Here is a 16,019-nt window from a genome sequence, read left to right on the forward strand (position 1 = left end):
TAAGATACTTCTTGTTTTTCAACGTATGTCTTAAAACGTTGTAACGCCTTTTCGTACCGGTCCTTGTACGGTTTTTGCCACACCTAGGGGTAGGTGCTTCGAAACTCGGACGCCACCTTAATTTTATTTGGAGAAGCGTAACTAAGGAACTCGCTTTGTATACCTGGGGAGCTTTTACACAGTCGAAGACAGAGTTCACGTTTATCTGTAAATGGATGAAGGGAGTGGGACAAAAATAAAGAAACACAGGGTTGTCAGCAAAACTAAACAAGTCGTGTAAACCAGGAAAAATAACAGTTAACAATCATTCGTATCCTAACTTACTTAAAAACTCTATCACAACAAAACAAACGGAAAACAACACAGCCTCGTGTTCAAATCAATAAACGGTACAGTCGGACCTGGAGATCCCAACTAAATTAATACGGTAACTTTGAAACGGAAAACAAACGGACAACACAACCTAGTGTTCAGAACGGGGACCGGTTCGGAGAACTAAGACGATTTCGAAACGGTTTTTTCCCAGCCAGGGTAAACAGACGGTTAAGGTATGAATGACAGATTCGGACGGTACGAAAACCGTGCTCTGGGGGTACAGACGGGGTCAAAGAATCGGTATCCAGCTTTCAAAAGGTCGGCCCTCGGAGTAGTTTCCCCATATCACATTGAACACCACGGGACCTTTTTGCAGACCTTTGAGTATGACTTGCGAAGCGCTTCTTCGGCGGTGATGAAGTTTTTCTATTGTCGGTGCGGTTTCTCGGCGGCGGTAAAGTTTTTGTCTTTAGTCGAGGCTCCTGTTGGTAGCAACTACAGTCCTTGGACAGTTGACCTATGCGTCCACATCTCGAGCAGAACAGAATTGGTGGCTTTGTACAAAAACCTCGGTGGTGGCCTACTTCTCCACATCTCCAGCATAAACCTTGCTGAACGGACAGAAATCTCCTCTTAGTCGTCGGTTCGGTACAAGTGGCGGTTGTGTCCACTTCTTCAATCGCGTCCAACCAACTGGTGGACTCGGTTAACTCCAGAGTGGGTGATTGCGACATTCTTTGCCTTAAGATGGAAATTAAAATGAGCCGTCGGTTGACTTGATGTTTGAACGGAAACACGCAAACACATAACAGAAAAAAAAAACATTTTAGGGCACATTTATATATAGCAGTTGCCCCGTTATGGTTATGAGTCTTTTCCGCAGTCTTTTATGCGGGGGGCAACCTTTCGGGCGGAGCTTGGCCAAAGCGGCCTTTAACCATGGTGGCCAAAGGTTTGGACTGACGCCATACCTCGCCACCTCGTTAGCCAAATCGGTTTCATTAGTAGGAGTGGGCGTAGTCTGTGGTGTAGCCGGCTTCGGTGGTTTTCTGGCCGGCTGCTGCGGTTTTCTCGCCAGCACCACCACAATGTTTGACAGAATTTTAATTTTTGGCCTTCGCTTAATTTTTGACAAATCTCTGGCATCCTGTCGGATCTTATCTAATCGAGCGTTGGTGGTTAAAATTCTTTGCTCATAATGCCAATGATACCTCTACTTGCTCATGATACAAATTGGCTGGTCGGCCACTGGCGCACCAAGCGGTGGTTCGCCAGGTAAGCGTCTTCGCGAAGTCGGTATTCTGCAGGGCATCTATATAAAGAAAACCAAACGGACTATAAGCATTAGAAATTACAAAGTTTCGGCATTCGAACTGTCATCGGCAGGTTTCAGGTTTTTAATGTGAATTCGTCGACGTACTTTTCCAGAAACGTCTTTCAAATTAAATACAACGGGAGAAACAACTTTAGTAACGGTGTACGGTCCGGAATATTTTGGTGCCAACTTGGCAGCGAAACCTTTTTCAGCAGACGATAAGACTACTTCACGACGGAAAACTTTATCTCCCACGTGACATTTCCATGGGCGACCACGCAGGTTATAGTATTTACTTTGCACGGAAAAAGCTTTACCTAAGTGAAAACGGACAAGCTCGTGGATATCATACAGAGCTTTAGTGCGCTCATTATGAGCGGAAAAATCAGTCGGTTGTGGATCACTATGTGTCGGGGAAGAAGAAGTTGCAACGGATGGCGGTTTTAAACGGTACAGAGCTTTTGGAGGCTCTAACTCCCTACCAAAATTTAAGAAAGCCGGGGAAAAACCTGTGGAATCATGTTTAACGGTATTAATCGCAAAAAGCAAATCGGGTAAACGGACATCCCATTTTCGGTGGTCGGTTTCACAAAATTGAGCAATCATGGTTTTTAAAGTTTTATTTGTTCTTTCGACAGGATTAGCCTGGGGTGTATATGGAGGTGTAAAACGATGGGTTACCCCTAGATCTGAGAGCAAATCTTTGAAAACATGACTAGTGAACTGGGTACCATTATCAGAAATGACTATATTTGGACAGCCAAAACGAGTGACGATTTCCTCGTAGAAAGATTGACTTACTGCTCGCGCGGTTGCTTTCCTAATGGCCCTACATTGCACTCACTTGGTAAAACGATCCTGAAAGACTACCAGGTAATTATTACCTTTGGCGGACCGCGGTAACGGACCAACTAAATCAGTACTGACAGTTTCCCAAGGGCGGTTGTTTCGGGACGGTTGCATATATCCAGGAGCGGCAAGTTGAGAACTCTTGAAACGTTGACATGACGAACAGTTTCGTATATACTTGGCAATCTCCCTAAACATGCCTGGTCAATAATATCGCTTGGCTACTCTAACGGTTGTTTTCGCTACTCCTAAATGTCCAGCAGTCGGTGCATCATGATTCTCTTCTAAAACGGTACGGCTTGCGGCTTTCGGAACACATAACTTCCAAGAATCAGTCGAGTCGATATCGGACATATTATTCAGGTCCTAGAAATGTCGGTATAAACGTCCCTCTTTCACGCAATAATCGGGAAAAGCAGAAGGATTTGCTTCAACGGCAGCTTTCTTAGCTTTGTACCAAGAGCATTCTTCAAAATCTTCCAGAAGGGTTACTTCTGCGTAAGATTGTTGCTCTAAATTTGTCGGTAACGGTTCTCGGGACAGCGCATCAGCTACTTTATTTAACACTCCTTTTCGGTACTTAATGTCAAAATCATATTGTTGAAGGTGTATACTCCAACGTGCTAAACGACCGGCAGGACTTTTAAGAGAGTGTAGCCAACATGGGGATTGATGGTCAGTAACAACGGTAAAATGATATGCTTCCAAATAAGGTCACATTTTCTCAATGCCCCATACAATTGCTAAACACTCATTTTCGGTAACGGAAAACTTCTTTTCGGTAGCGGTTAAACTTCGGCTTGCATAAGCTATGACGTGGTCACCATCTGACCTATGCTGAATAAAAGCGGTGCGCTCACCATTCGGTTGCGAAGACACATTGTAACTTAAGCGTGTGAGGCTGCGCATTGTTTTCTTTATTCTAATACTACATATCAACAGAAGAATTAGTAACTTCGTTACAACGTGTAAGACTGGCTTTCATTTGCCCCTTTTGATACTTAAGTGCCTTGTTGTTGTTGTTTGTTGTTGTTTGGTGTTGACTGATTGGCTGGTAACAGAATTATTATGTGGCGGGAAATTTAAACGGTTCTCTTTATGATTTATGATGTTAAATTTATGGTATGAATTTGCAACTTTCTTACGTCGATGTCGATCGATGAACGATCTTAGCGTTAAATAACTATAAGATAAATCAACACAGATCTATAGCATCGACGTATAAAAGTTATAAAATCATACTTAGTAGGTAAGTATGTAATTTTAGAGACATTGACCTCATTTTCTGTCACATATGTAGCAACTAAAGATAGATATAAATTTATTTAGTAAAATAACAGGAAATAAATAAAGATACCAGAGGATACTGCCACATAATATTGACATCTTGATTAACATTCTTGTTTTAAACGTTTATATTGTTAAAAAAACGATTTTATAAAAAAAAGGGAACACGAATCAGAAAAAAATGTGTTGCACAAAATAGCACAGAAATTACAACCAATTGTTTTCCTTAGACACGCAGGTTAGAAATAGGAAATAGGGTTAGGATTAGGATTAGGGTAGGAGCGACAGAGACAGGACTGTCAAAGTCACAACATTCAGGTAAAATAAACAGTAAACAACATACCGGTAAAGGTATACCTTACTTTTCAATGCCACAAACAGTAAATAATTGCTGAATTAGGTGAAACATAAAACATTGTATACACCACAGGCGTTAGGGAGAGTATAATGTCCATCAGGACATTATGTTCCCTTTAACGCCCTTGGTATATAACAAGCTATTATCATGCAAAATTCATGGAAAAGGCAATTTTAAAATTTAAGACGTCAGTTACGCTCTCTGGTGGTCATTTCTAAAACTTAAAAATATTTTCCAGCGATTCTTTATGGCCGATTTACCCAATAATTTTTTTTACCCCAAAGTCATACGACGAACGGTTCCCGAGATATGTTCGAGAAACAGTCTTATTCGGTCACCCAGTACGTATTTCATATTGATTATTCTTATCAGCCGGTGTCGGTTTTCTAACCCTTTTATTCAGGTTGCCACACATAAAAATAATTAACACCCCCCAACACCTGCTAGAAACCCACTTTCAGGTCTTTGTTACCAGTTAAAACGTCCAGGTAAACCCTTTAATGCCTCCCTGTATACAGTGTGTCCATAAAGAATGGAATAAATTCGATTAAAATTCAGGGAATAATCTTTCAGAAAAATGATCGGACACGTATGTTATTATTTTTAAACGAAAATTTAAAAAAATATATATGTACAGGGTGTCCTAAAATTGAGATACGACCTTTCAGTTGACATTTTCAAATGAGAAACCCCATTTTTTGTGGCATTTATTGATTCTGAGTAAATTTCTGGGTATTTTTCATGTAGAATCCTATGTCGATAATCAGCTGTTTTCGAAAAAATGATTGTTAAAAAAAATTCTTTGAAAAAAACTCCACTGTACCCATGGGGCTGATGTTTGGTTTATTTTGGCAAAGTTTTTTTTCATTTCTATAGCAACGCTTATTCATTATGAAGTTCCTAATTGGTCTGTTTGTTTTATCTGCGACTTTATTTCAAACAAATAATAATATTACAATGCGCTTATCAACAACCGAAATAATTGAAATTCTGATGCTGATTGGGTATGGCGATAGAGTGCGATCTCAACATGAGGTGTGTAGTTTATTTAATAAAAAATATTCAAAAAGGTCAATAAACCAGTCAGTTGTTAGTAAAATTGAAAGGAAGTTTCGAGATACGGATTCTGTAGAAGATAAGTCAAAGAATGGACGTCCTGCGATAAGCAAAGGCGAAACTAAACTAAATGTTTTATTATCTGTGGAAGAAAATCCACATATTAGCATTCAAGTTGCCCGCGACTATCATATCCCTAGTTTGTCTGTACATAAGGGTTTACAGATAGAAAAGTGGCTTCCTTATAAAATGCACCTGGTACATGAATTAAATGAAGACGACCGACGAATGCAATTCTGTGAAACTTTAATAGAGATATGTCATAATTTTCCTGTTCAACTTAAAAATATTGTTACGGTTTGGGCTTACTATGCTCGATACTTCTGAACGAGCACTCGATTCGGGATGGAATCGATGCGCCGCAATATCTAGCCGGGCGCGAGTTAAATTTGAAAACCAAAAATAATGGTTTTTAAAAAAACACAAATTTATTTCGGACGAGTTACAAAGTGAACTTAATAATATGGAACTGGATACTTAGTCTGCTATATGTAGTTGCTTACTGCTATCCTAAAGGAACCTTATTGGAGGAATCCCAGGCACTTAACTTCTAATCCTAAAGGAACCTTGTTGGAGGAATCCCAGGTACTTAATCCTACAGTTCCCGGAGTTGAGTCGAAGTTGGACTTTTTCCACTCACTCGTTCACTCTCCAAAACGTGTTTTTAAGGTTTTAGGTTCCGATTGACAAACCGTTAAAACCGACCGGATTTCGCGATTTTTGTCGAACCCGTTCAATCAGTATCCTACCGACTGCGCCAGTTAAATTTGAAAACCAAAAATAATGGTTTTTAAAAAACACAAATTTATTTCGGACGAGTTACAAAGTGAACGTAATAATATGGAACTGAACCCGAGCACTACATTTCTAGTTATTTTATGTAAAATTAGTTGCTGACTACACATTACATAGTTTAAGTATTTCTAATAAAGGGTTAGGTATGTAACATATAACTCGCGTGTTAAAGTAAGCCACCGTTAGATAGCGATACAGCGAGAAGCATCTTCGACGTTCGACGTAAATCGCGAAGCGTTTCATAGTGGTTCTAGAACGTGGTTAACCGAATATAAAAGAAGCGGTCTCGACGGTGGACGAGCAGTGAATTTCGGAACGCGGTAAAGTTTAAATAGTGGTATAATTGTGGAATTGTAGTAGTGTTTTTAGTAGCTGAGTTAATTATTGTACGGATTGTTTTGAAGTGTAAATAAATTTATTAATTGTTGAGTTAAATTGACGAAAGATGAATAAACTTTCACATTAATGGAGCAACAGTCGGTATTGGGCAAAAGAAAGTCCCAGTTGGATGAGAGAACAACACACCCAATAACCTGAAAAAAATAATGTTTGGACAGGAATTGCGACCTTATTTTTTTGCAGATTGCAGAGACATTGAACGGTCCAAGATATCTTGATTTCTTACCGCAATACCTAATCCCCACTTTGAGAATGTGTGTGTGTGAACGAAGAACATTTATGGTTACATATGCATGATGGTGCACCACCACATAATTTCAAGTTAGACAGTATCAACAAAGTAGCATTTCCGAAAGGATTGGATTGGAAGGCGTGGATCAATTGAATGGCCTGCAAGATCTCCTGATGTCAATCCTTTGGATTTTTTTTTTGTGGGTCCATCTTAAAATGTTGTTAATAAAACTGAACCTGAATCAATTAACGACTTAAAAACTAGAATTAGAAGAGTTGGTACTAACCTTATACAAGAAACGCGGAAATTTATCGATCGTTTGGGATACTACCAGTTACAAGAAAGGTTTCAGTTTGAACATTTAATTAACTAAATAGTGTATAATTAACTAAAATTTGTTACCACAAAACACACACCCACAACATACAGTAGTTTTACAGTTTTAATTTTAATTTTTATTATGGTTTGAATGTAAAAGCAATTGTTAACTGTGTGTTTGGTAAGGTGTACAATGTTCGTCCTTGTGTTGACTGTGTGATCCTGGCCACCTCTTGTTAAGGTCTGATGAAGGCTTAAGAGCCGAAACCGGTAACCGGATTAAAAACTTTCCTTTTCTGAGTAAAAACCATGGGCCACTTCGAGGATTGCAACAACTTTATCTTAAAAAGTTTAAATATGTAATTATTGTTTTTTATCATTAAAGACAGACATAGTGATATATAAAACATTTTTTCTACTCCTACAGGGATATTGGTTCATTCCTTAACAGTTTAGAGAACGGATAAGTAGGTAATTGCCAACGGTTGAACGAATATAGAATCCTAGACTTTCCGCAACTGTGCGATATGACCAATGATGAGACCAATCGCAGGCAATTTTCAGCGTGCGATATGAAATAGACCAATCACAGACAATCTTCAGCGTGCGATATGGAATAGACCAATTACAGCTAATCTTGAACGTAAAATAATTCTTCTGATTGTCATCATCACTGACAGTTGGCTTCAAAACATTGCATTTTGGCTTATGTTTAGAGGCAATGAAAAAGCCGTTCCTTCTTATTCACCCTTGTTGTACAATATACTATTATCTACTACTGTAAAAATTATCATTTTAATGATAAATTGAGTAAAATTATTTAGTTTAAATATACCTACAGTACTGAATACAGGTAAGACAAATGTAAACATGTGAACATAAAACGAGTTCAGCTTTCAATATTATATTGTTTCAAACCTTACAAAAGGATAGTGGAGGCAACAGAACTGTACAAACAAAATGTTCACCGATTATTAACTCACTAGTGTGGTAATAAAGATTATTATAACACTGAAAATAGTATGAAATTATGATATTATATAACTGTTGTAGATTAAAAATAATAACATACGTGTCCGAGCATTTTTCTGTAAGATAATTCCCTGAATTTATTCCATACTTTATGGACACACTGTATACATATTCTTCTGCGCCTGGTCGATTATCGAGTGATCCCGAAGGCAGTGCGGGAATATGCACACGCATTCCGCATCAACAAGTCTTCCGGATCGGTTTTACCATTATACGGGTGCCGTTAAAAAACCGTATACGACATACGTTAAAACCATGTCGATTGCGGTCAAACTTCATCAAATCCAAATACCGAAGTGTAAGGGTGAGAAATTCGTTAAAATCACATTTAGAGGTGAGTTTTATTTTTTTCTATGGCTAAGGTTAACCGTTGACAGTATTTATTTATTAACAATAATGAATACAATACCTAAAATGAAACTAAATTGGGATGACGTCAAGAATAGAATAATTATATAGTTATTTTTGAAAATTCAAGGAATATTGTGTCAATCATTTCCTCAAACAACCCATTTTTTTTTCTTTGTGCATTTTTTAGCGTAGAACTGGCATATACAGGGTAATCAACGTAATAGTTATGTTGTCATATACAAGAGCAACATTTTTCACAGTTAATAAGTAAAGTGGGTAAACTATTAATATGTGAGTTGATTACAAATATTTTTCGTCAACTGTAGTGAAGTTTCATTGGGAAACTAGTCGGTTTCATCATTATTGAAGTTGAATTTCTTGACAAAATTGATTAATTTCGACATTTAAACTGTCAAATTTCATTACTGCATTAACCAATTTTATTATTGTAGCAGTTGATTTTTATAAGGAAATTGATCAATTTCATCATTTAAACTGTCAAATTTCATTATTAAAATAGTCGTTTCTATCAGTTAACTGCCAAATTTGTTTATTATATTATTGAATTTTATCACTTTAGCAATCAAATTGTATTATGGAATTTGTCAACTTTATCTTGAATTTTAAAATTTTATTAGAAAACTGACTAGTTGACTAATTTTATCACTTAAAATTTGAAATTTCAATAGTTAAATAGTCGATTTCATCATTTTAGCAGTCAAATTTTATCAAACAATTTGATTAAATTTTATTATTTGAATTTTTAAATTTTATTAGCAAATTCTAATTTATTATTTGGAGTTTGAAGTTTTATCAATTTAGCAATTGAATTCCATAAAGAAATTATTGCATTTTATCATTTAATGTGGCAAATTTGTTTAATTTTTTAGTGGATTTCATCATTTTAGTAGTCAAATTTTATCAAAAAATTTGATTAAATCTTATCATTTGAGCTTTTAATTTTTATTAGAAAATTCTGATTTATCATTTGGAGTTTGAAGTTCCAACAATTTAGCAATTCAATTTCATAAAGTATTAGAGAATTTTATCATTTTGACAATCGAATTTCATCACAGCAGTAGAATTTTATGAAATTTGTCAACTTTATCACTTGAACTTTTAAATTTTGTTAGAAAACTGACTAGTTGACTAATTTTATCATTTAATATTTGAAATTTTAATAGTTAAATGGTCGATTTCATCATTTTATCAAAATATTTGATTAAATTTTATCATTTGAACTTTAAATTTTTATTGGAAAATTCTGATTTATCATTTGGAGTTTGAAGTTCCATCAATTTAGCAATTGAATTTCATAAAGTATTAAAGAATTTTATCATTTTGACAGTTGAATTTCATTACAAAAATTCGTAAAAAATTTCGTCATTAGGAATGTTAAATTTCATTAGCAAACTGACCAGTTGACTAATTTTATCATTTAAAGTTTGAAATTTCATTAGTTAACTACTTGATTTCATCATTTTAGCAGTTGAATTTCATGAAGAAATTATTGCATTTTATTATTTAAACTGGCAAATTTGTTTAATTTTTTAGTGAATTTCATCATTTTAGTAGTCAAATTTTATCAAAAAATTTGATTAAATCTTATCATTTGAGCTGTTAATTTTTATTAGAAAATTCTGATTTATCATTTGGAGTTTGAAGTTCCAGCAATTTAGCAATTCAATTTCATAAAGTATTAGAGAATTTTATCATTTTGACAGTCGAATTTCATTACAAGAATTTGTCAACATCATCATTAGGAATGTTAAATTTCATTAGCAAACTGAACAGTTGACTAATTTTATCATTTAAAGTTTGAAATTGCATTAGTTAACTAGTTGAGTTCATAATTTTAGCAATTGAATTTCATGAAGAAATTATTGCATTTTAAACTGGCAAATTTGTTTTACGTTTTAACAAATTTCATTACTAAAATAGTAGTTTTTATCAGTTAACTGCCAAATTTGTTTATTGTATTATTTAATTTTATCACTTTAGCAGTAGAATTTTATGAAATTTGTCAACTTTATCACTTGAACTTTTAAATTTTGTTAGTTGACTAATTTTATCATTTAATATTTGAAATTTTAATAGTTAAATAGTCGATTTCATCATTTTATCAAGAGATTTGATTAAATTTTATCATTTGAACTTTAAATTTTTATTGGAAAATTCTGATTTATCATTTGGAGTTTGAAGTTCCATCAATTTAGCAATTGAATTTCATAAAGTATTAAAGAATTTTATCATTTTCACAGTTGAATTTCATTACAAAAATTCGTCAAAAATTTCGTCATTAGGAATGTTAAATTTCATTAGCAAACTGACCAGTTGACTAATTTTATCATTTAAAGTTTGAAATTTCATTAGTTAACTACTTGATTTCATCATTTTAGCAATTGAATTTCATAAAGAAATTATTGCATTTTATTATTTAAACTGGCAAATTTGTTTTACGTTTTAATAAATTTTAGCATTTTAGCAGTCAAATTTTATCAAAAAATTTGATTAAATTGCATCATCTAATCTTTTAAATTTTATTAGTAAATTCTAATTTATCATTTGGAGTTTGAAGTTCCATCAATTTAGCAATTGAATTCCATAATCAAATTATTGCATTTTATCATTTAAACTGGTATATTTGTTTAATGTTTTAATAAATTTCATCATTTTAGCTGTCAAATTTTAGCAAAAAATTTGATTAAATTTCATTAGCAAATTCTAATTTATCATTTGTAGTTTGAAGTTCCATCAATTGAGCAATTGAATCTCATAAAGTATTAGTGAATTTTATCATTTTGACAGTCGAATTTCATTACAAAAATTTGTCAACATCATCATTAGGAATGTTAAATTTCATTAGCAAACTGACCAGTTGACTAATTTTATCATTAAGTTCGAAATTGAATTAGTTAACTAGTCGATTTCATCATTTTAACAGTTGAATTTCATGAAGAAATGATTGTATTTCATCCTTTTACCATAAAATTTGTCATCTTTATCATTTGAAATTTTAAATTTTATTAGCAAATTCCATTTTATCAACTTAAAAAACAGATAAAGTTTATATAGCAAACTATAGTTAGTTACTTTAGACGTAGAATATGCGATTTAAGTTTGGGTATAAAAACCTGAAACACCCTGTATAATGACCACCCAGATTCCCCGCCAAACCCCATTGATTTGATAAAAGGCGTTATATAAGGACTATTTTTTTGAAATTTTATATCGAGGAAACGTGAAGAGCTAGAGATACCAAGTTTGGCTCATTTTGTAGTATTTTTAAAGCTCTTTCTAATGGCGGGCTAGTCTAATTGATAGACGTTCTAATAAAGAAGCTTCGACCCTTTAACAATTAGAAAAATGCAATTTTTGTCAAAACTACTATTTTGGCAATTTTTAATTTAGCATAAAGAATCCTATATTAGGTAAAATAAGCCAAACAAGCACTTTTACCAAATAAAGTTTTTAATTTACAAAAAAAATTTAAAAAAGAGTTTTTCAACTATTTTTTAAATTTGATATCTTGGAAATATGAAGAGGCTAGTTTCAGCTTATTTAGAAATTAGAAACTTAAAACGTAAACTCAAACAATTAACGCTTTTCAAAATATATCAAAAACCAAAAAAAAAAAAAACATTTTCTAAACGTCATTTTATTAAAACTTTTCTTCCATATAACCAAATCCTTATTAATCTAAATTAAAAATCCTCTTGAGAAAAAAATTCTAAATAAGCTTTGAAAGTGGTCAAGTTACACCAACTTCATGCGAAAACTTCTTCCCTTGCTATTTATCCAATAAGTGGAAATAAAAATAAATGGGAAAAATTCATATTTAATTTTTTCTCAGTAAAAAAACTTTGTAATTACTTGGTTATCGAATATAACTCCAATAAAAATTTGTTAAATCTTTACTTTGACGATTTCTAGCGGCCAAATTCTAAAACCGACCACCCAACTTTTATACGTCGATGGAAAGCCTGGAAAGCTGGAGTAATCCACTTGGCGTCCGTATACCTACTGAAGCTGTCAACGACAACTAGGAATGCATGTTCCTTTTTATGCTCTCCAAAATCCATGTGAACTCTAGACCACGGTTTTTTTGTGTTTGGCCACGGGTTCAAAGGTTCCTTACATGGAGCCGTTGCCGTTTCAGCACATCTCAAATACTGTTTCACTATTCGCTCGATGTAGTTGTAAATTCTTGGCCAAAAATAATGATGACGTCCAAGATTACGAAAAAAAGTGTGAAAGCTTAAGTGCACAATCTCGAAGCGGAGGAGGAATAACCACTCGTTCCATCACAATGGATAGGCAATCGGCCTTGTTCCATCCGTTTTTTTATTCGATCAGAAATTCTTCGAAATACAGTACCTTCCAGCGTCAAACGTTGCAAAGTCTTCCGCACCGTTGCGGATCCCATGGCTTCTTGGGCGATACCACTTAGTTCTTCATCAGCAGCTTAAACTACAGCAATAACCACTTCATTTCAAAGTCAATTGAGTTCCTTCTTGATTTATCAATTAACCGTGATAAGGCATCCGCTTTACCAAATTCATCGGTCTTCACATATTCGATGTCGAAATCATATCCAATCAGTCTTAATGCCCAGCGTTTGAAACGCGCAGAGGTTCGCTGGCTAACTCTGTTAGATTGGCAAGCATCTGTACCTACTATTGAACGCTGGCGCGGGTCAAAGTAAGTGAGGAGGAGTGACTTTTTCAAAGTCTTAATAGCGTTAAATGTTTCTTCTTGTGGGAAATTACCATTTAAAAACTGATTTTTTTTAGAATGTCTTCAAGCGGTTTCTTCTTGAGATGAAGATCAGCTACGAATTTGCCATAATAGTTTATCATCTTCAGAAATGATCGGACATCTCTCTGATACTGAGGTCTTTGTTAACTGTCCAAAGCTTCTATTAGTGCTGGATCCGCTTTTATTATATTATTGTCCACAATGAATCTCAAATATTTGACCCTTTTGGTTTTGAATTTGCATTTTTCCACTTGAAGACGAACCCTCAGTCATTCAGCTTCTCCAGCACCCTCCGTATACGAAAATCATGAATCTCTTTATCCGGTGCCATAATCAAAATATCATCCAAATTTACAATTACTCCTTCCAATCCGTTCATTTATGGCTCTATCACCTTTTGAAAAATAGCCGGAGCAGACTTGATTCCAAAGACCAGGCGATTGTATGGGAAAAGTCCTGGTGGTCAAGTTGACTCAACACATAATTTGCACTGAATTTGCCCACTAACGCTTCCTAATGTTGGAAATCGAGTATCCATCATCTTCTAAGGCATCGTTTAATCCAGTTGAAGAATCGGCACGTAATCTGATTTTTCCATTTGCCTGCCTAGCGACGACAATGGTCGCTACCCATTCAGATTGCTCGACCTTGGTTAATATTCCGTTAATAATTAAACGATCAAATTCTACGTCCAACACTTCACGAACCGCCATAGCAGCGAAGGGGTGAGGAGGACGGTGTTTTGACGTCGTATTCCGTTTCAGACACAGATAAACTCTCATTTTATTGCAGGCTCATCAACGTGTCGACGTGAACTTTTTTTATTCTCAAAGGGGAAAAACACTTAATCAAAACCCAGTGTTGATGTCAAAGAGAAGAAGAAGTCGGTTGCTTGGTTTTTTATTCTTGAAGGGGGAAAAAAACTTAATCAAAACCCAAGGAAGTTAAATGATGTCAAAACTGCATGTTTATCTGTAATAAAAGAACATGAGTAGAAGTAGGATGTCCTGGAAGAGTATATGTAATGGGGGCGGCAGATAAGTCAAAAAAGATAAGTCAAAAGGGCAAAACTGCATATCTTACCTAAAGGAGACCAAGTAGACACGAAAGGGACGTCACACAACAAAAACCGCGGTGGACATTCACAAGTTGGACACTGAACAGGTTAAAATAGGGGGAGACTTTTCCCTTTTATCACTATGGTAGTGTGACCGTGCGGGGCTTCATGGGTTGGGTGCAGCCGGACATAAAGTGGACAAAATGGTTCCTACTACACGCCAAGGGCAGGTTGCAGGAAACGGAAGTCTAGGGGGCAACATCATATTGCCAAATCCCAAAAAACCAAATCCCCCAAAAACCGGAAAAGGTCATAAAACCGAAAGCCGGACATGACAGACAGCTGACAGGTGACAATACATGTGTAGTTGGTCTACTTCATCAAAACAATACAGTGTAAACAAATAACAAAGTTAGATTAAATTAAAACTTAATACTAATTATCGGACAGCTAAGTATAGGGTTGTACAAATAATGACATGGCTAGTTAACGAATGAAGATTAAAATTAAAGTTAAACCCTAAGCAACCTTCAAACTGGAGACATAAAAGTACAGATTTAAACATAGTTCTTGGTCACAGGCAAACGTAAGTATTCAAGCAGTGGGAATTAATTGTGGGCAGGTTAAGAGGGGGTTGAAATCTAGCACAGGGGGACCGGGAGATTGTCTTGGGGAACTAGAAATTGAGGGATCTGAAGAAAGGGATGGAGCCGTGTCTAAGCTGGTCATTAAGGCAGACCACATTATCGTTGGATGAAACCTTGTTGATTTCAAGGACCTCCAGAAGGTCCAGTAGATTGCCTTTTTCGCAGAAATGGACAGTCTTGAAGCCCTCTTCAACGTTGAAGTCATGGTTGTTGAGGCGAAGGTGGCGTGAAAATAGTGATTTCATGTAACTAGTGTTCAAATTTTGGTTGTTAATAAATTTTTCAAACTCTTTCTTGTGTTCATGTATTCGAGTGGCAAATTTTCTACCTGTTTGACCAACGTAGACAGCTTCACAGTTGGCTGTGCAGCAAGAGAGCTGGTAAACACCAGACTTGTTAAGGAGCGGAGTTGGATCTTTGGAGTTGACAAGAAAACGGGATGCAGAGTGTGAGACTTTAAAGCAGATAGAGATGCCATAGGATTTAAACAGGGATTTGAAACCAAGAGAGAAAGGCCCCAAGTAAGGTATTGAGAAGTATCTAGTCTCAATGTCATGTTCTTTCACTGAGAGCTTTCTGTTGACAAACTTCTTAAAGTGGTTGTAGTAGATTTTGTTAACTAAACTTACAGGGAAACCATTGTTGGTAGCTACAGTTCTGATCTATGAGAGTTCTTTGTTAAAGTTGGGCTCCAGCAGAGGTAGGTATGCTGAATAGTCTGTGGAAAAAGCAGTTCAATGAGGCAGTCTTTTGGGAAAAGGGGTGATTAGAGGAAAAAGGAATGATACTATCTGTGCTAGTGGGTTTGTGGTATATTGAGAACTCTATCTTGTTGTTTACTCTGGAAATCAGAATGTCAAGGAAGGGCAGTGATTATGAAGACTCCAGTTCCATAGTGAACGTAATAGAATTATGTAAGGTAATAAGAAAGTCAAAGAATTGGTGGAGTTCAAGCAAAGTGCCATTCAAGATGCAAAAGATGTCATCTACGTATCTCCTGTAGAAGAGAATTTTGAAAAATAAAGGAGATTTATTAAGGGATAAATCAATGTTCGACATAAAGATTTCTGATAAAAGGGATCAAGGTTTTTTTCCCCTTTGTAGAATGAAAAAAACAATCACCACCTTAAGTACATCTGGGTTCAGCTGTCCCCCCTTGTAGAGTGGTAGGCTTCCATGTCCTTAGTTTT

General features: G+C 35.4%; 1 protein-coding gene across 1 annotated transcript in view; it reads left to right on the plus strand.

The window, feature by feature from the left end:
* The first annotated feature begins 8,184 nt into the window (after positions 1–8,184).
* Positions 8,185–16,019, plus strand: part of LOC145735226 (otoferlin-like) — a 42,325-nt gene continuing 34,490 nt past the window's right edge. The window contains exon 1 of the mRNA XM_081989040.1: positions 8,185–8,350. Within this exon, the coding sequence (XP_081845166.1) occupies positions 8,272–8,350 (79 nt within the window). The 5' untranslated portion in view covers positions 8,185–8,271. The remainder of the gene's footprint in view (positions 8,351–16,019) is intronic.

This window comes from Ips typographus, linkage group LG11 (genome assembly GCF_016097725.1).
Source record: "Ips typographus isolate SLU linkage group LG11, UJ_Ityp_2.0, whole genome shotgun sequence".
NCBI classification, from domain to species: domain Eukaryota; kingdom Metazoa; phylum Arthropoda; class Insecta; order Coleoptera; family Curculionidae; genus Ips; species Ips typographus.